A 20841-nucleotide genomic window follows, 5' to 3' on the forward strand; every position below is an offset into this window, starting at 1 on the left:
GCCTCAGTGCTTTCAGTGTAACTCTTGTTCATAGGCTCATGATTACTGCATACAATAGCTGTAGGATCAACAGAGGTATCAAATCCAAATCTAATTTTATTGGTCACATACAGATGTTTAGCAGATCTTAATGCGAGTGTAGCGAAATGCTTGTGCTTCTAGTTCCGACTATGCCGTAAAATCTCACAAGTAAACTAACAAATTCACAACAACTACCTTATACACACAAATGTAAAGGAATGAATATGTACATATAAATATATGGATGAGCGATGGTGTGCGGCATAGGCAAGATGGTGTAGAATACAGTATATACATATTGGGTAATGTAGGATATGTAGACATTATTCAAGTTACGTTATTTATAGTGGCTAGTGATACCTCTATGTAAAAATTATTTAAATTGACTAGTGATACCTTTATTAAGTCCATTTATTAATGTGACCAGAGATTTGAGTCAGTATGTTGGCAGCAGCCTCTGTTGATGATGGCTGTTTAACAGTCTGAAGGCCTTGAGATAGCTTTTTTTCAGTCTCTCGGTCCCAGCTTTGATGCACCTGTACTGATTTTGCCTTCTTGATGATATTGGGGTGAACAGGCAGTGGCTCAGGTGGTTGTTGTCCTTGATGATCGTTTTGGCCTTCCTGTGACATCAGGTGCTGTAGGTGTCCTGGAGGGCAGGTAGTTTATCCCCAGTGATGCGTTGTGCAGACCGCACTACCCTCTGGAGAGCCTTGCGGTTGAGGGCTGTGCAATTGCCATACCAGGCGGTGATAGGTAACAGGTTGCTCTCGATTGTGCATCTGTAAAAGTTTTACGTGACAAGCCACATTTCTTCAGCCTCCTGAGGTTGAAGAGGCGCTATTGCGCCTTCTTCACCACACTGTCTGTGTGGGTGGACCTTTTCAGTTTGTCTGTGATGTACAGTGAGGGAAAAGAGTATTTGATCCCCTGCTGATTTTGTATGTTTGTCCACTGACAAAGAAATGGTCAGTCTATAATTTTAGTGGTAGGTTTATTTGAACAGTGAGAGACAGAATAACTACAACAAAAAATCCAGAAAAACGCATGTCAAAAATGTTATAAATTGATTTGCCTTTTAATGAGGGAAATAAGTATTTGACCCCTCTCAATCAGAAAGATTTCTGGCTCCCAGGTGTCTTTTATACAGGTAACGAGCTGAGATTAGGAGCACACTCTTAAAGGGAGTGCTCCTAATCTCAGTTTGTTACCTGAATAAAAGACACCTGTCCACAGAAGCAATCAATCAATCAGATTCCAAACTCTCCACCATGGCCAAGACCAAAGAGCTCTCCAAGGATGTCAAGGACAAGATTGTAGACCTACAGAAGGCTGGAATGGGCTACAAGACCATCGCCAAGCAGCTTGGTGAGAAGGTGACAACAGTTGGTGCAATTATTCGCAAATGGAAGAAACACAAAAGAACTGTCAATCTCCCTCGGCCTGGGGCTCCATGCAAGGTCTCACCTCGTGGAGTTGCAATGATCATGAGAACAGTCAGGAATCAGCCCAGACCTACACAGGAGGATCTTGTCAATGATCTCAAGGCAGCTGGGACCATAGTCACCAATAAAACAATTGGTAACACACTACACTGTGAATGACTGAAATCCTGCAGCGCCTGCAAGGTCCCCCTGCTCAAGAAAGCACATATACATGCCCGCCTGAAGTTGTCCTCTGAATCATTCAGATGTTCATTGGCAAACTGGGTGAAAGTGTTGTGGTCAGATGAGACCAAAATGGAGCTCTTTGGCATCAACTCAACTCGCCGTGTTTGGAAGAGGATGAATGCTGCCTATGACCCCAAGAACACCATCCCCACCGTCAAAAATGGAGGTGGAAACATTATGCTTTGGGGGTGTTTTTCTGCTAAGGGGACAGGACAACTAGACCGCATCAAAGGGACGATGGACGGGGCCATGTATCATCAAATCTTGGGTGAGAACCTCCTTCCCTCAGCCAGGGCATTGAAAATGGGTCGTGGATGGGTATTCCAGCATGACAATGCCCCAAAACACACGGCCAAGGCAACAAAGGAGTGGCTCAAGAAGAAGCACATTAAGGTCCTGGAGTGGCCTAGCCAGTCTCCAGACCTTAATCCCATAGAAAATATGTGGAGGGAGCTGAAGGTTCGAGTTTCTAAACGTCAGCCTCAAAACCTCAATGACTTGGAGAAGATCTGCAAAGAGGAGTGGGACAAAATCCCTCCTGAGATGTGTGCAAACCTGGTGGTCAACTACAAGAAACGTCTGACCTCTGTGATTGCCAACAAGGGTTTTGCCACCAAGTACTAAGTAATGTTTTGCAGAGGGGTCAAATACTTATTTCCCTCATTAAAATGCAAATCAATTTAAAATTTAAAATTTTTGCAAACTTGATGATGGAGTTGGAAGATTGCATGACCACACAGTCATGGGTGAACAGGGAGTACAGGAGATGGCTGAGAACGCACCCTTGCATGTCCCCCAGTATTGCGGATCAGTAGGGTGGAGATGTTGTTTCCTACCTTCAACACCTGGCGGCAGCCCGTCAGGAAGTCCAGGACCCAGTTGCACAGAAGATTATATATTTTTTTTATGAATCACATTTTTATTTGGCATACCCCTGACGGCATTGCTCGTTCCCAAGTTTGGGAATACCTGCTGTAGAGTATCTTCTGTTTCCAGAAGGTGTCAGTTATCTTTTTAAAAGTGATTCCAGCAGAGCTACAGTAATCTTTTAGACAGATGTGTAATGCCAGTAGCCTGCTGAATCTTTCACACCAACGGCCCAATGACGGTACTGGACCTGAAATTATTGGCCGTTTTTTTAAGTCTTTTAATGCAAAAATCAGTTCTTTAAAATTCATTTTCAGATGTTCCATGCTAGCCCTCCTGATGTTGTTTGACCCCACATGGACTACGACAGCGTCCGCTCCCAGCATCTGTCGTAGAACAGACGGACTGTGCTCCTGAGTAGCACAGGGTTTTTGCATTGGGAACTGAGATGTTTCCCACCTTAGAGCTGCTGGTGATGTTGAATGGGCCTCACGGTCTGATGAGGGTGGGAGCTCTGAGGATCTGAACCCGAGGTAGAAGCTACAGGAAAGAGAGACAGAACAGAGGACGAAGACGCAGGTACCTACAGATCCGATCTCAAATGGGAATGGAAATCAATAAACCAAGGTCTCTCGTTCAGCTTTCGTTCAGCGTTCAACAGCATACGTTGCACTCAGATGAAGTTGTATATTAAGCAGCATTGAAGGTCCCAAAGAACACAGTCGCCTCCTTAAATGGAAGACGTTTGGAACCACATAGACTCTTCCTGGAGCTGGCCGCCAAGCTGAGCAATCGGGGGAGAAGGGCCTTGATCAGAGAGGTGACCAAGAACCCAATGGACACTCTGATGGAGCTCCAGAGTTCCTCTGCGGAGATGGTTGGCTTTCTGGAAGGTTCTCCCATCTCTGCAGCACTCCACCAATCAGGCCTTTATGGTAGACTGGCTAGACGGAGGCCACTCCTCTGTAAAAGGCACATGACAACCCACTTGCAGTTTGCCAAAAGGCACCTAAAGGACTCCCAGACCATGAGAAACAAGATTGAACTCTTTGGCCTGAATGCCTAGCTTCGTCTGCAGGACACCTGGCGGATGGTGAAGCATGCTGGTGGTAGCATCATGCTGTTGGGATGTTTTTCACCGGAAGAGACTGGGAGACTAGACAGGATCGAGGGAATGCAAAATCTAGAGATCCTTCATGAAAGCGCTCAGAACCTCAGCCTGGAGCAAAGGTTCACCTTCCAAATTGCAGAGGAGAATGTGAGAAACTCCCCAAATGCAGGTGTGCCAAGCTTGTAGCGTAATTCCCAAGAAGACTCAAGGCTGTAATCGCTACCAAAGCTGCTTAAACAAAGTACTGACTAAAGGGTCTGAATAATTATGTAAATGTGATACAGTGCCTTGCGAAAGTATTCGGCCCCCTTGAACTTTGCGACCTTTTGCCACATTTCAGGCTTCAAACATAAAGATTTAAAACTGTATTTTTTTGTGAAGAATCAACAACAAGTGGGACACAATCATGAAGTGGAACGACATTTATTGGATATTTCAAACTTTTTTAACAAATCAAAAACTGAAAAATTGGGCGTGCAAAATTATTCAGCCCCCTTAAGTTAATACTTTGTAGCGCCACCTTTTGCTGCGATTACAGCTGTAAGTCGCTTGGGGTATGTCTCTATCAGTTTTGCACATCGAGAGACTGAAATGTTTTCCCATTCCTCCTTGCAAAACAGCTCGAGCTCAGTGAGGTTGGATGGAGAGCATTTGTGAACAGCAGTTTTCAGTTCTTTCCACAGATTCTCGATTGGATTCAGGTCTGGACTTTGACTTGGCCATTCTAACACCTGGATATGTTTATTTTTGAACCACTCCATTGTAGATTTTGCTTTATGTTTTGGATCATTGTCTTGTTGGAAGACAAATCTCCGTCCCAGTCTCAGGTTTTTGCAGACTCCATCAGGTTTTCTTCCAGAATGGTCCTGTATTTGGCTCCATCCATCTTCCCATCAATTTTAACCATCTTCCCTGTCCCTGCTGAAGAAAAGCAGGCCCAAACCATGATGCTGCCACCACCATGTTTGACAGTGGGGATGGTGTGTTCAGCTGTGTTGCTTTTACGCCAAACATAACGTTTTGCATTGTTGCCAAAAAGTTCACTTTTGGTTTCATCTGACCAGAGCACCTTCTTCCACATGTTTGGTGTGTCTCCCAGGTGGCTTGTGGCAAACTTTAAACGACACTTTTTATGGATATCTTTAAGAAATGGCTTTCTTCTTGCCACTCTTCCATAAAGGCCAGATTTGTGCAATATATGACTGATTGTTGTCCTATGGACAGAGTCTCCCACCTCAGCTGTAGATCTCTGCAGTTCATCCAGAGTGATCATGTGCCTCTTGGCTGCATCTCTGATCAGTCTTCTCCTTGTATGAGCTGAAAGTTTAGAGGGACGGCCACGTCTTGGTAGATTTGCAGTGGTCTGATACTCCTTCCATTTCAATATTATCGCTTGCACAGTGCTTCTTGGGATGTTTAAAGCTTGGGAAATCTTTTTGTATCCAAATCCGGCTTTAAACTTCTTTACAACAGTATCTCGGACCTGCCTGGTGTGTTCCTTGTTCTTCATGATGCTCTCTGCGCTTTTAACGGACCTCTGAGACTATCACAGTGCAGGTGCATTTATACGGAGACTTGATTACACACAGGTGGATTGTATTTATCATCATTAGTCATTTAGGTCAACATTGGATCATTCAGAGATCCTCACTGAACTTCTGGAGAGAGTTTGCTGCACTGAAAGTAAAGGGGCTGAATAATTTTGCACGCCCAATTTTTCAGTTTTTTATTTGTTACAAAAGTTTGAAATATCCAATAAATGTCGTTCCACTTCATGATTGTGTCCCACTTGTTGTTGATTCTTCACAAAAAAATACAGTTTTATATCTTTATGTTGGAAGCCTGAAATGTGGCAAAAGGTCGCAAAGTTCAAGGGGGCCGAATACTTTCGCAAGGCACTCTATTTCCATTTATTTTTAATACATTTTCAAAAATGTCTAAACCTGTTTTTGCTTTTGTCATTATGGGGTATTGTGTGTAGATTGAGGGGGAAACTATTTTATCAATTTTAGAATGAGGCTGTAACGTAACAGAATGTGGAAAAGTCAAGGGGTCTAAATACTTTACGAATGCACTGTATTCACAAGCTTAATGTATTCACACATTGATATCATCTGTGACATTGATTCTCTGCCCAAATAAGTTTGGATATCCTCTATATCTTTCTTAAGTGTACTCCGTTATTGACATCAGAATCACAAAACTAGACGCATCTCAGTGGTTAACTTGGTGTAACCCAAATAAAGCTTTTAGATTTTCTTTTGTGTTCCAGGTAATCAAAAATAGTCTCTATCCAGGACCTAGTCATAATAACAGTAGATCACCCACCTGAAAAACATTGATTCAGTAAACCCAATATTGATTTTTGGTTGCATCTGTGTCTTCCCCAGTACTGCCCAAACCCCAGGTGAGCTACAAGAGCACATCTCCAGGGGTTATTGAGGCCAACTGTACAGCTGTGTCCCGGCCCCCGGCGGAGATAGTGTGGAACGTGGAGAGGGACAACCGAACTATGGGACCCCCTGTGACATCACAGCTCCAGCAGGGGGATGGGACCACCCTGGTCATCAGCACCCTCACTGTCCAATCAGGGCTGCTGAAGGATGTGTCCGTCAAATGTCTCGTCCACCATAAGGGTCTGGAGTCACCCATCGCTGTTTCTATGAACACCAAGAGTGAGTGAGACACGCACACACACTGGAAGGATGCAAATATCTCAATTTTTATTTGCTCCGAGCTTACACTCTTTTTTAAGTTAGCTACTTTTGGAAAATGTAGCCTGACCAAACCAGACCAAAGCCAAGAATACTGATCCCTAAGGGATGGATGAAAATTGTCTGGCAAACAATAATGACTTATCGTAAACAGTGTGTAAGAGTTTAGATCTGTTCTGTTGAAGTCATTGCCAAGCAGGTTTAGTATACACGCCCAAAGGGTCTCCTCCAAAATGTCTCCCTTCTCTCCCTTGATAAAGATGAGCAAAAAAGACTATGAAATAAATAATACAAAATACTGAGCTGTATTGCTATTTCGTTTAAGAAGTCATTTTTTCTCTTTCAATAAAATAAGGGTCAAAATGATTGGCACCCCTGTTTCAGTACTTTATGCAACTTCCCTTGTGAGGATAACGGCACTGAGCCTTTTTCTACAGTTTTATGAGAATGGAGAACACATTGGGAGGGATCTTAGACCATTCCTCCATACAAAATCTTTACAAACCCTTTAAATTCTTTGGTCTGCGCTTGTGGACTGCCCTCTTCAATTCAAACCCCAGGTTTTCAATGGGATTGAAGTCTGGAAACTGATTTGGCCACTGTGAAATTTAGATTTTGTGGTGAAATTACCATTTATTTGGGGATTCTGACTTGTGCTTGGGGTCGTTGTCTTGCAAGTTTCAGCTTCCTTTCAGAGGCATCCAGCCCAATAAGATAAAAAAATCATCACCATATTTTATTGTAGATATTAGGTTACTTCCTGCACAGGCATCCTTTTCGATGCCAAACCCACTGCTGGTGTACATGACCAAAAACTATATTTTCGACTTATCTGACCATTGCACCGAGTTCCCATCCTAGTGCAAGTGCCATTTAGCAAACTCAAAACTCAAAGCGTTTTACATTCTTGGCATTCTTAACATTCTTAACATTCTTGGTTAAGCCTTTTTTTCTGACAACCCTTCCAGAAAGCCTATTGGTGTGCAGTTTGCGTCTAATTGTAGATTTGGAGACCCCAATATGCGACACAGTTCTGTAGTTCTCAAAGCTCTCCCTCCATTTGGCAAATCTGACTACAATTCTATCCTCCTGATTCCTGCTTACAATTAAAGCTGGAAGCACCAGTTACTCTGTCTATAAAAAAGTGGTCAGATGAAGATGCTAAACTACAGGACTGTTTTGCTAGCACAGACTGGAATATGTTCCGGGATTCTTCCGATGGTATTGAGGAGTACACCACATCAGTCACTGGCTTTTTCAAGAAGTTCATCGATGACGTCGTCCCCACAGTGACGGTAAATACATACCCCAACCAGAAGCCATGGATTACAGGCAACATTCTCACAGAGCTGCCGCTTTCAAGGAGTGGGACTCTAACCCGGAAGCTTATAAGAAATCCCGCTATGCCCTCCGATGAACCGTCAAACAGGCAAGCTTCAATACAGGACTAAGATCAAATCGTACTACACTGGCTCCGACACTCGTCGGATGTGGCAGGGCTTGCAAAATATTACAGACTACAAAGGGAAGCACAGCCGAGAGCTCCCCAGTGACACGAGCCGACCAGACGAGCTAAATAACTTCTTTGCTCGCGTCGAGGCAAGTAACACTGAAACATGCTTGAGAGCATCAGCTGTTCCGCATGACTTTGTGATCACGCTCTCCGCAGCCGATGTGAATAAGACATTCAAACAGGTCAACGTTCACAAGGCCGCTGGGCCTTATGGATTACCAGGACGTGTACCCCGAGCATGCGCTGACCAACTGGAAGGTGTCTTCACTGACATTTTCAGCCTCTCCTCGTCTGTCTGTAATACCAACATGTTTCAAGCAGACCACCATAGTCCCTGTGCCCAAGAACACTAAGGTAACCTGCCTAAATGTCTACCAACCCGTAGCACTCACGTCTGTAGCCATGAAATGCTTTGAAAGGCAGTTCTATGGCTCACATCAACACCATTATACCAGAAAGCCTAGACCCATTCCAATTTGCATACCGCACCAACAGATCCACAGATGATGCAATCCCTATTGCAATCCCTCAAAGCTCATCACTAAGCTAAGGATCCTGGGACTAAACACTTCCCTCTGCAACTGGATCCTAGACTTCCTGACGGGCCGCCCCCAGGTGGTAAGGGTAGGTAACAACCTCCGCCACGCTGATCCTCAAGACGGGGGCCCCTCAGGGGTGCATGCTCAGTCCCCTCCTGTACTCCCTGTTCACTCATGACTATCCGTCAAGGCACGACTCCAACACCACCATTAAGTTTGCCGATGACACAACAGTGGTAGGCCTGATCACCGGCAACGACGAGACAGCCTATAGGGAGGAGGTCAGAGACCTGACCGTGTGGTGCAAGGACCACAACCTCTCACTCAATGTGATCAAGTATAAGGAGATGATTGTGGACTACAGGAAAAGGAGGACTGAGCACGCCCCCATTCTCATCGACGGGCTTTGGCGTCCTTGGCGTCCACATCACAAACAAACTAACATGGTCCAAGCACACCAAGACAGTCGTGAAGAGGGCATGACTAAACCTATTCTTCCTAAAGACTGAAAAGATTTGGCATGGGTCCTCAAATCATCAAAGGTTTTACAGCTGCACCATCGAGAGCATCCCTGCCTGGTATGGCAACTGCTCGGCCTCTGACTGCAAGACACTACAGAGGGTAGTGCGTACGGTCCAGTACATAACCGGGGTCAAGCTTCCTGCCATCCAGGGCCTATATATTCCAGGCGGTGTCCAGAGGAAGGACCTAACAATTGTCAAGGACTCCAGCCACATTTGTCATAGACTGTTCTCTCTGCTACCGGAGTGCCAAATCTAGGTCCAAGAGGCTTCTAAACAGCTTCTACCCCCAAGCCATAAGACTCCTGAACATCTAATCAAATGGCTACATCGACAATTTGCACCCCCCTACACTGCTGCTACTCTTGTATTATCTATGAATAGCCACTTTAATAATCCTACCTGCATTGTACATAATTACTTCAATTACCTCTCCACCGGTGCCCCCACATTGACTCTGTACCAGTACCCCCTGTATATAGCCCCACTATTGTTATTTACTGCTGCTCTTTAATTATTCGTTTTTCTTTTTGGTATTTTATTAAAACTGCATTGTTACTTAAGGGCTTGTAAGTAAGCATTTCACTATAAGGTTGTATTCTGCGCATGTGACAAATACAATTAGATTTTATTTGTATCTGTGGCCCTTGAATTTCCTTTGCCTCCTGAACCAACTTCAGAACTGTTTGTGAGGACAATATACTGTACATATGCTTCCTTTTACAGCAAGTTTACCACGGTTCCAGTGGTTTTCAATTTCTTATTATTACCCTAGTAATGGTAAGTGGTATATTTATTTATATAAAACATTTTTTTTTACCCATTGTTGGATTCATGAAGGCCATGTAATCCTAGCTGTTTAAGAGCGTTGAGCCAGTAATCGAAAGATTGCTGGTTAGAATCCCCAAGCCGACTACGTGAAGAATCTGTCGATATGCCTTTGAGCAGAGCACTTAACCCTAATTGCTCCTGTAAGTTGCTTTGGATAAGAGCGTCTGCAAAATTACTTAAATGTAATGTAAATGTCTAAATGTTTTTGTTCTTTGCCTTTCCCCATGGTAAAGGATGACAAAGGGTTTATACCCCAGTGAAACAGGAAGCCATGGAAGGCCACAATTCTGCTGTTTCTTAAACTGAAATTAATTTAAACTACTATGTTATTACTGATTTTATTTTATTAATATGAATATTTAGGTGTGCTGATAATAATGACACCTATCTGTTCGAGATTAGTTGTATTACTTGTTCAACAAAATCTCTCTCAAAGTAATTGTATTAATGTAAAATATTATAATTTCCCATTCTTTTGTTGTTGCATACAATATACCGTAGTTCAGTGTTTGTTTTGTTTATTTTTGTACTTTTTGCTCCATCTTTGTCAATTGTACCAATAATTTGGGAGGAGACTGTACATCATGAAATGAAAACTATGTTAATCTGAAGCTGTTTAAACCAATTAACATTCTTGATACTTTTATGAAGTTTGATTTGTTGCCAGATTTTTTTCCTCTCTCAAATCTCTCTCGCTCACTGAATCTGTCTCTCGATCCTGTCTCTCGATCCTCTGTCTCACCTGTTTCACTCTTTCTCCCTCCCTCCCTGTCTAGTTGGGACAGCTTTGACCATCCTGATCTCGGTGACCACTGTAGCTGCTCTGCTTGTCATAAGTCTCTGCTTCTGCCTCTGGAAGTGTTTCTTGCGGAAAGAAGACGGTGAGTGTGTGTATCCCCCTCCATCGACCGATCTCAATGGACAACCATAAGAGTCCTTATCCAAGAACAATACTTTTTAACTCTGGCCCAGAGGAAAGTGGGAGAAAGGTCCTCCTCGGTTTCTGTATGAGAAATGTTCTGACCTCATTGACCTTGCTAGCTGTTTTTGAGCGCTCAGGCTAATAGTTGTCACCACCATGATTCCATGCAGCTGCGATAAGGTTTTTCTCCAGGAATCAATCAGGGTGTGTTTCTGTGCATATTGTGGGAATTGTGTAACTACAGTGTGTTTATCCTGTGTGTTTCTCTTGTGTGAGTGCTACAGTATATTGTTCCGGGTCCTTCAGTTTCCTGGTATGTTCTTGCATGTGTTGGAGCTTTTCCTGACTGCCTCACCACCTTGACATTCATTTCAGAGGAAGTTGATCTTGAATGACCTGGTCGCTGCTGTTTGGATGAGAGGTTTATGATACCACGGTGTGTGTGTGGCTGGTGCCACCCTCATAGTACAATACTACTGTTTGGATGAGAGGTTTAGTGTGTGTGTGTGTGTGTGTGTGTGTGTGTGTGTGTGTGTGTGTGTGTGTGTGTGTGTGTGTGTGTGTGTGTGTGTGTGTGTGTGTGTGTGTGGAAACGCCCTCATAGTACAATAGAAGATGGATCCGAGGTCATTATCACCTTCATTAATTTTGTGTGTTTGAGCATGTACAGTAGGCATGGAAACACCCTGGGATTTAAGTGAACCAATTGTGTGCCAGAAGGCAAAAGGAAGTGTGATACCGGGGGACAAAAGGGTTATGGAATTATGCATCCTTGAAAATATTGAACCTGTGGTTGGCATTTGTATGATTTATGATGCTACAAAGTAAAGAGGACCATTGTTTGCTAAATATAACCAGAAACGGGGACAAAGGTGTATCCATTCTTGGCTCTTAAAATTGCCAGGCATGACTTGTGAGTTGGAGAAATTGAACTCTGTCCATGTCCCTATGCTGACAGCTGTTTCCAGTCACTAGAGTAAATACAAATATGAAACATTGCAGCTGGCCAGATATAGCTGTTTTAGATGCTATAGTTGGTACAGAGAACCAATACAAGAAGCTACCATCCTAACTCCACATGGGGGGGAATTGAGTCTGCTTGCCAGTTACCTACACTCAACCTGAAAAGCTACCGAGGATGGTAAGGAGTGTCCATAGAGTCAGCTATACAGTATCTTTAATCTGAGTCTAGAGGAAGGTGTTTGTCCTCAGGCCTTGAGGGAAGCCAAAGTCATTCCGCTACACAAGAGGTGTAAAGCGGCCCTTACTGATTCTAACAGCAGACCTATCAGCTCGTTGCCTGCTCTTAGCAAACTTTTGGAAAAAATGGTGTTTGACCAAATACAATGACATGTCTCTGTAAAAAAAATAAACGAGCCCAGAAGATATGATATGCATATACCTGGTAGATTTGGATAGAAAACACTCTAAAGTTTCCAAAACTGTTAAAATGGTGTCTGAGTATAACAGAACTGATTTGGCAGGCGAAAACCTGAGAAAAATCCATTACAGTATCCATTGACTTAGGACTCAATTTGCAGTTCCTATGCCTTCCACTAGATGTCAACAGTCTTTAGAAATTGTTTCAGGCTTGTATTCTTATAAATGAGGGAGAAAGACCAGTCTGAATGAGTGGACCCTACCGTGTCGCAGAGCTTTTTCATGTGCAATCTCAAGAGAGTGTATTTCTTGTTTACCTTTTATATTGACAAAGTTATTGTCCGGTTTAAATATTACAGATCATTTAGGCTATAAACAACCTGAGGCTTGAATATAAACATTGTTTGACATGTTTCTATGAACTTTACAGATACAATTTAGATGTTTTTGTCTGCCTGTTTTGACTGCGTTTGAGCCTGTGGATTACTGAAGAAAACGCGTGAACAAAACGGAGGTTTTTGGATATAAAGAGACTTTTTATCGAACAAAAGGAACATTTATTGAGTAAATTAATGTCTTCTGATTGCCACCATATGAAGATCATCAAAGGTAAGGGATTAATTTTATCTCTATTTCTGAGTTTTGTAACGCTTTTTATTTGGCTGGTTACTGTTTGTAATAATTTGTCAACTGGACTATGTTCTGGGCTAGGTATGTTCTGGGCTAGGTATGCTTTTGCCGAAAAGCATTTTATAAATCTGACACCGTGGTTGGATTAACAAGAAATTAATCTTTAAACCTATGTAAAATATGTTTTGTTTTCTGCATTTCTGTATTTGAATTTGGCGCTCTCCAATCTCACTGGATGTTGGCCAGATGGGACGCTAGCGTCCCACATACCCTAGAGAGGTTAACGAGGTTGCATTCAATTCTGGAATAGGTGGCCAGTAATAAACTTATCCTGGACATCTCTAAAACTAATAATTATATTTGGTACAAATCATTCCGTAAGCTCCTCAACTGAATCTGGTAATTAATGGTGTGGCTGTTAAACACGTTTTGGAAACTCAATTACTTGGTATTACTTTAGATTATAATCTGTCATGGTCAAAACATAGATTCAATGGTTGTACAAATGGGGACAGGTACAGTGCATTCAGAAAGTATTCAGGCCCCTTCACTTTTTCCACATTTTGTTAGGTTACTGCCTTGTTCTAAAATACCGCATAATGACAAAGCAAAATAGGTTTTTATACATTTTTGCTAATTTATAAAAAATAACAATCTGAAATCACATTTACATAAGAATTCTGACCTTTTACTCAGTACTTTGTTGAAGCACCTTTGGCAGCGATTACAGCTTCAAGTTTCATTGGGTATGATGCTACAAGCTTGGCACACCTGTGTCATGACTCTCCTGTGAGGATCCAAATATCAGGTTACCATGGATCAACTTCTACCAGACCCCTCTCACCCGCAGAGGTGAGGAGTAAGTGATGTGGGGGTTTTGTGACACCTCACACCTGGTCGTAAACTTATGCAGCAGAGGACCCTTTTTAGCTTTTAGTATTGGAACGTTAGTTGGTTAGTTGGTGATTGGAACGTCCTTTTGTTACAAAGACTTTTTGCTGCCCAAAAACTCTAACGTCCAAAAGTGGACACTGGAACAATATTCCTAACATCCGAATGTGGGGAATGATGAGAGGTGGTCTATGGAATACAAATGTCGATTTCGTAATGTCATAAAAAAAATTATAACGAAAATATTGTAACTTGAACAGTATGCACACTGTAAATGTCAGGGTTTCATCCTTTACGCTGTGTCGGAAATTTCAAAGATTATGATAATGTTTTGTTAAGGTAGGAATGTGATTTTAGTTTTCTAATGAAATCAGTTTTTCATGATACTTTGTCCCAGTAAGTAGCCACGCTCGAGGGAGGTCAGAGTGTATCACGGTGACGGAAACGTCCCTTTTTTTAACCAGAGTGTAGGAAGGATTAGTTGAGAATTAACATATGGGACCAGAAGGACTCAAGCTGCAGGTTAGGTCTCCATTGGTTGTGACCCTGAAAACCAACACGAGGTGAAGATGACAAAGTAGCCTCTCTAACAATCAATGTTACGGCTGAGTACATAGAAGAGCTACTTTCTAAGAAAGTGAATAAGTAGAACCATCCTGTTCCTCTCTTCAAATCATCGTCAACTACACTGCTCTCATCAGTCCACTGGGGATCATCGACATGGCTGATTTAGTTGTCTTCAGAGGGCGCCTCTTCCTGGGAGTGAAAGTGAACACCACCCTGTTAGTCTGCTTCAGACTTCAGGATAAGGACATTGTGACCTCTTGTGGACAATCAGACACTTACACTTAAAGGCTCGGGCGAAGGACAACGGAACCATTTCCACGAAGGCCTGGGTGCAATAGAGATAAACGGTGAAGGAGGACATCCAAACACGTAAATACATTAATTACTTCTTACCCTAAATGGGCGGCGGTTCGGGCAAAGTATAATGATTACTGTGAGCGTAGTTCCGAGTGTATAAGAAACTAAAAAAACATACAAATAACTTCACAGATCTTCATTGTAAAGGGTCCCTGCTGATCTGCCTGAATGTGCCTTAGGCATGCTGCAAGGAGGCATGAGGACTGCAGATGTGGCCAGGGCAATAAATTGCAATGTCCGTACTATGAGACTTCTAAGACAGTGCTACAGGGAGACAGGACGGACAGCTGATCGTCTTCACGGTGGCAGACCACGTGTAAAAACACCTGCACAGGATCGGTACATTCGAACATCACACCTGCGGGACAGGTACAGGATGGCAACAATAATTGCCAGAGTTACACCAGGAACGCACAATCCCTCCGTCAGTGCTCAGACTGTCCACAATAGGCTGAGAGAGGCTGGACTGAGGGCTTGTAGGCCTGTGTAAGGCAGGTCCTCACCAGACATCACCGGTAACAACGTCGCCTATGGGCACAAACCCACTGTCGCTGGACCAGACAGAACTGGCAAAAAGTGCTCTTCACTGTCTCACATGGGGTGATGGTCAGATTTGCGTTTATCGTCGAAGGAATGAGCGTTACACCGAGGCCTGTACTCTGGAGCGGGATCGATTTGGAGGTGGCGGGTCCGTCATGGTCAGGAGCAGTGTGTCACAGCATCATCGGACTGAGCTTGTTGTCATTGCAGGCAATCTCAACGCTGTGCGTTACAGGGAAGACATCCTCCTCCCTTATGTGGTACCCTTCCTGCAGGCTCATCCTGACACGACCCTCCAAGCATGACAATGCCACCAGCCATACTGCTCGTTTGTGTGGGATTTCCTGCAAGACCGGAATGTCAGTGTTCTGCCATGGCCAGCGAAGAGCCCGGATCTCAATCCCATTGAGCACGTCTGGGACCTGTTGGATTGGAGGGGGAGGGCTAAGGCCATTCCCCCCCAGAAATGTCCGGCAACTTGCAGGTGCCTTGTTGGAAGAGGGGGGTAACATCTCACAGCAAGAACTGGCAAATCTGGTGCAGTACATGAGGAGGAGATGCACTCCAGTACTTAGTATCTGGTGTGGCCACCAGCTGCATTAGCTGTTGCTTTTTGATTTTGACCCCAACTTTGTTCATGGACACATTATTCCATTTCTGTTCGTCACATGACTATGGAACTTGTTCAGTTTGTCTGTTGTTTAAGCTTATTTTCATACAAATATTTACACAGTTGACAGTGAGAGGATGTTTTTTTTGTTTGCTGAGTTTAGATTGTTGATTCGATACATAAAAGTCATCAGATTAATGTTTAGTCACGTCACAACACCTGTATTTGGAGTTTTTCCCATTCTTCTCAGCAGAGCCTTTCAAGCACTGTCAGGTTGGATTGGGAGCATTGCTGCACAGCTATTTTCAGGTCACTCCAGAGATGTTCGATCGGTTTCAAATCCGGCCTCTTGCTGGGCCACTCAAGGACATTTAGAGACTTATCCCATAGCCACTCCTGTGTTGTCTTGGCTGTGTGCTTAGGGTCGTTGTACTGTTGGAAGGTGAACCTTCGCCCCAGTCTGGGTTCCTGAGCGCTCTGGAGCAGGTTTTCATCAATGATCTCTCTCTGTACTTTGCTCTGTTTATCTTTCCCTCAATCCTGACTAGTCTCCCAGTCCCTGCCATTGAAAAACATCCCCACAGCATGATGCTGCCTCCACCATGCTTCACCGTAGGGATGGTGCTTAGTTTGGCTGGGCGGCCAGCTCTAGGAAGAGTCTTGGTGGTTCCAAGCTTCTTCCATTTAAGAGTGATGGAGACGACTGTTATTGGGGACCTTCAGTGCTGCAGAAATGTTTCGGTACTCTTCCCAAGATCATTTCCCCGGCACAATCCTGTCTCGGAGCTCTACGCACAATTCCTTCGATCTCATGGCTTGGTTTTGGCTCTTACATGCACTGTCAACTGTGGGACCTTTATATAGACAGGTGTGTTACTATCCAAATCAATTGAATTACCATAGGTGCACTCTAATCAAGTTGTAGAAACATCTCAAGGATGATTCATGGAAACATGATGCACCTGAGCTCAATTTCGAGTCTCATAGTAAGGTTCTGAATACTTATAAATATAAGGTATTTCTGTTTTAGATTTTTAATAAATTTCTAAACATCTGTTTTTGCTTTGTCATTATGGGTTATTGTGTGTGTAGATTTGATGAGGGGGAAAAAATTCAATACATTTTAGAGTAATGCTGTAATGTAAGACATTTTGGAAAATGTCAAGGGGTCTGAATACTTAACAAATGCACATGTCCATAATAGAAATACTCTACCTTTTTGACACAACACTTCAAAAAGCAAGTCCTACAGGCTCTAGTTTTGACTTACCTTGATTATTGTCCCGCCGTGTGGTCAAGTGCTGCAAAGAAAGACCTAACTAAGCTGTAGTTGGCCCAGAACAGAGTGAGATGTCTTGCTCTTCATTGTAATCAGAGGGCTAATATATATTCTATGCATGCCAGTCTCTCTTGACGAAGAGTTGAGGAGAGACTGAAGGCATCACCTATTTTTATAAGAAACATTCATGTGTTGAAAATTCAAAACTTATACACATTTCTGACACACACACTTACCCCACCATGGGTCTTTTCACAGTCCCCAAATCCAGAATAAATTCAAGAAAGTGTTCAGTGTTATGTACAGGCGTTATCTCATGGAACTCCCATCTCATATTGCTCAAATGAACAGCAGACCTGGTTAAAAAAAAGATGAACCAACATCTCACGGCGCAACGTCTCTCCCCTATTTGACCTTGATAGTTTGTCTCTGTTATGTAGGCTGTGCTGTTTTTTAAAAATTGTATTCATGTAGGTCTGTCCTTGAGCTGTTCTTCTTAAACAATGTTCTGTGTTATGTCATGTTTTTTGTGGACCCCAGGAGGAGCAGCTGCTGCTTTCGCAAAATAAAGTAATAAAATACCTGTAGTGTACTTGCTGCCCTACCTTTGGCCTCTTTCTGTGGGGTAAACTAAATTAACCTCTGTTTCATCGCTGGTTTTAGCATTGCCACTTTATGGCTCTATGGAGAATGGAGGTATTATACACAAAGGATCGTATGGGGACAATAACAAATAACAGTGGGTACAAGTATGACAGACATTTGTGGTGGAGAACCATGGTCAGACTGCCAGCCAGGTTTAGATGGGTTTAACACTGTATAACACGTTTAATTGAGCACAATATTCTGATCTTAAAATGAGACAGAATAAGTCTCCGAAATCTTCCCAGAGTCCTCACACAGTGCCAGTAAATTAGAGGGGAGAATTTGAGTTACAGTATGTGTTGATTGTCTGTGTGTTTCTTGTCTGTGTGTTTCCTTGATACTGGTTAACACACTTTCAGAGGCAGTTATAGGCCTGAAGTGGAAACTTGATTTAAATGCCTGGTTGGTCTCACTGCGTTATGGAGCCTCTATCACACATTGACCATCTGAACCCAATGACCCAGCACTGACTTCTATCTGACCTTGTTCATTTCATTTACAGTTATTATATAATGTAATTTTGGTCTACTTGCTTTAGTGTATCGTATCTCTCTCTTTCCTCTCTCACCCTCGCTCTCTCCTCTGCACAGATGGAGTCTAAAAGGAGGAAGTGAAACTCAGCCACTCAGCAACTGTTCCTCAACATTCTACTGCACTTTCAGAAGTGAAGCAAGTCCCACCTCAAGACGGCACAGAATACAATCTGTCATGACCAACATCACAGGGTCACTGAGAAACTGAATCCATCAACACAACATCTTTTGTTTAGTCACAATGGTTCGTATACACGAGTTTGAAGTGTTTCAGAATAGAAGTGCTGATATGCATTCAGATTTCCCTTTTAGATCGTAATGAATAAGATAATATTGACTGAGGAGACCTGATTCTAGATCTGCACACCCACTCAGACTATTTTGTGAATACTGGACAGTATGATCACCACAGATCCTAACCGAACAGATCTGAACCTAACCTTGTCCTCCGGCAACCCTAATTGTTATCCATATCTATCATGAAGTATTTTGTTCTTGTAACTGCCTTGGTTTCATTGTGCCATTTTAAAGTATGTTCCCAAGATGAATGTGGTTTTCACGACCTAATGGACCGAGGTTGTGGGAAAACTCTGAATGAAGTGAAAATACATTTTAGTATTCAGTGATCCTAATGTCTTACGATACACTGAATGCAGATGAGTAAAGTTATTGTGTTGGATTTTACACTTTAATGTCCCACTTTAGACCACTGCAACGCAGCTCCTGTTGAAGACCTACCCTGTTTGAATCCCCCAGAACACCTTATTTTGATTCTACTCTTAATGTACTCTTAATTTATCATAGCCTCATAGGCTATCTGTAAGCTTTCAACCCCAGGGCCCAGATTCACAAAACACTTCAAACGCAAAACTTAAGAAGCTTCTTAAGAAAAAAAACTGGTTTGTTAGTACAAATCCTTAAGATTCATGCTTTTCTCACGAACGTCTCATATCTTTTACAAACTTTCTTTTTTAAGATGATTGTCGCTAAGCAACTGAACTAGCTCGCTATCTTGCCGGCAAGGGCAATCTTATTAGCATATTTCTTACTGCGATAACTGGAGAGAAAATTGGGGGTGGGGGATTTAAAAACAATCAATACTGGAACTTTCAGATGAAGTTTGAGTCAAGTAAACATGTTCAATTGCTTTCATCTTATTTTCTCACTTCCATCCATTTAAGAGCAGGCTTTAGCTATCTCGGAATTAAGAACATTTCCAAGAAGAAATCCAGTGACTTTATTTTCAAGAATCACATTTCTTAACAATTTCCTTAGGAAGAAACTTAAGAACATTTTCAATAACTTTATTGAGGAATAGCAACTTTTTGTAATTTTTTTCAGTATAAAGTGAAGAAAAAATTGCACTTAAGAATACATTTCCTTTTAAAGATTGTTTTGTGAATCTGGGCCCAAATCTCAGACATACTGTAGACCTCTTACACATAACTGTAGCAGGGTTGGAGAGTGTGTGGTAGACCATGGTCAGATAAAATTATTTTATATCCATTTGAGGATGAATAAATGTGGTTATAAGTAAGAATGTCAGCGTGTGTGTGTTTTCAGATCAATCAATCAAATTGATTTATAAAGCCCCTTTCACATCAGCCGATGTCACAAAGTACTATACAGAAACCCAGCCTAAAACCTGAAAACGCAAGCAATGTTGATGTAGAAGTACTGTAGCTTAGAAAAACTCCCTAGAAAGGCAGGAACCTACAGTTGAAGTCAAAAGTTTACATACACCTTAGCCAAATACATTTAAACTCAGTTTTTCACAATTCCTGACATTTAATCCTAGTAAAATTCCCTGTTTTAGGTCAGTTAGGATCACCACTTTATTTTAAGAATGTGAAATGTCAGAATAATTGTAAAGAGATTTATTTCAGCTTTTTATTTCTTTCATCACATTCCCAGTGGATCGGAAGTTTACTTTCAATTAGTATTTGGTAGCATTGCCTTTAAATTGTTTAACTTGGGTCAAACATTTAGGGTAGCCTTCCACAAGCTTCCCACAATAAGTAGGGAGCATTTTGACCCATTCCTCATGACCAAGCTGGTGTAACTGAGTCAGGTTTGTAGGCCTCCTTGCTCGCACATGCTTTTTCAGTTCTGCCCATGTAGCCGATGTGAAATTGCTAGCTGGTTAGCGGTGGGTGATGCGCGCTAGTGGCGTTTCAATCGGTGACGTCACTTGCTCTGAGACCTTGAAGTAGTGGTTCACCTTGCTCTGCAAGGGCCGTGGCTTTTGTGGAGCGATGGGCAACGATGCTTCGATGGTGACTGTTGATGTGTGCAGAGCGTCCCTGGTTCGCGCCCAGGTCGGGGCGAGGGGACGGGCGTAAAGTCTATACTGTTGCACCAACACATTTTCTATAGGATTGAGGTCAGGGCTTTGTGATGGCCACTCCAATACCTTTAATTTGTTGTCCTTAAGTCATTTTGCCACAACTTGGAAGTATGCTTGGGATCACTGTCCATTTTGAAGACCCATTTGCGACCAAACTTTCTTGAGATGTTGCTTCAATATATCCACATCATTTTGGGATGGTGTTCTCCGGGTTGTAAGCCTCCCCTTTTCCCCCCGAACATAACTATGGTCATTATGGCCAAACAGTTCTGTTTTTGTTTCACCAGACCAGAGGACATTTCTCTAAAAAGTTTGATATTTTTCCCCATGTGCAGTTGCAAACCGTAGTCTGG

At 42.7% G+C, this 20841-nt stretch overlaps 1 protein-coding gene across 6 annotated transcripts in view; it reads left to right on the top strand.

Moving 5' to 3' along the window:
- LOC110501614 (OX-2 membrane glycoprotein) overlaps positions 1-19816 on the top strand; it is a 30042-nt gene extending 10226 nt beyond the window's left edge. For all 6 annotated transcript variants that reach the window (XM_021579302.2, XM_036958973.1, XM_021579300.2 and 3 more), the window contains 3 exons: positions 6060-6344; positions 10564-10668; positions 18199-19816. In XM_021579302.2, coding sequence (XP_021434977.2) covers positions 6060-6344; positions 10564-10668; positions 18199-18209 — 401 coding nt within the window. In that variant the 3' untranslated portion in view covers positions 18210-19816. The remainder of the gene's footprint in view (positions 1-6059; positions 6345-10563; positions 10669-18198) is intronic.
- The last annotated feature ends 1025 nt before the right edge of the window (positions 19817-20841 follow it).

Source organism: Oncorhynchus mykiss, chromosome 22 (assembly GCF_013265735.2).
Source record: "Oncorhynchus mykiss isolate Arlee chromosome 22, USDA_OmykA_1.1, whole genome shotgun sequence".
NCBI classification, from domain to species: Eukaryota; Metazoa; Chordata; class Actinopteri; order Salmoniformes; family Salmonidae; genus Oncorhynchus; species Oncorhynchus mykiss.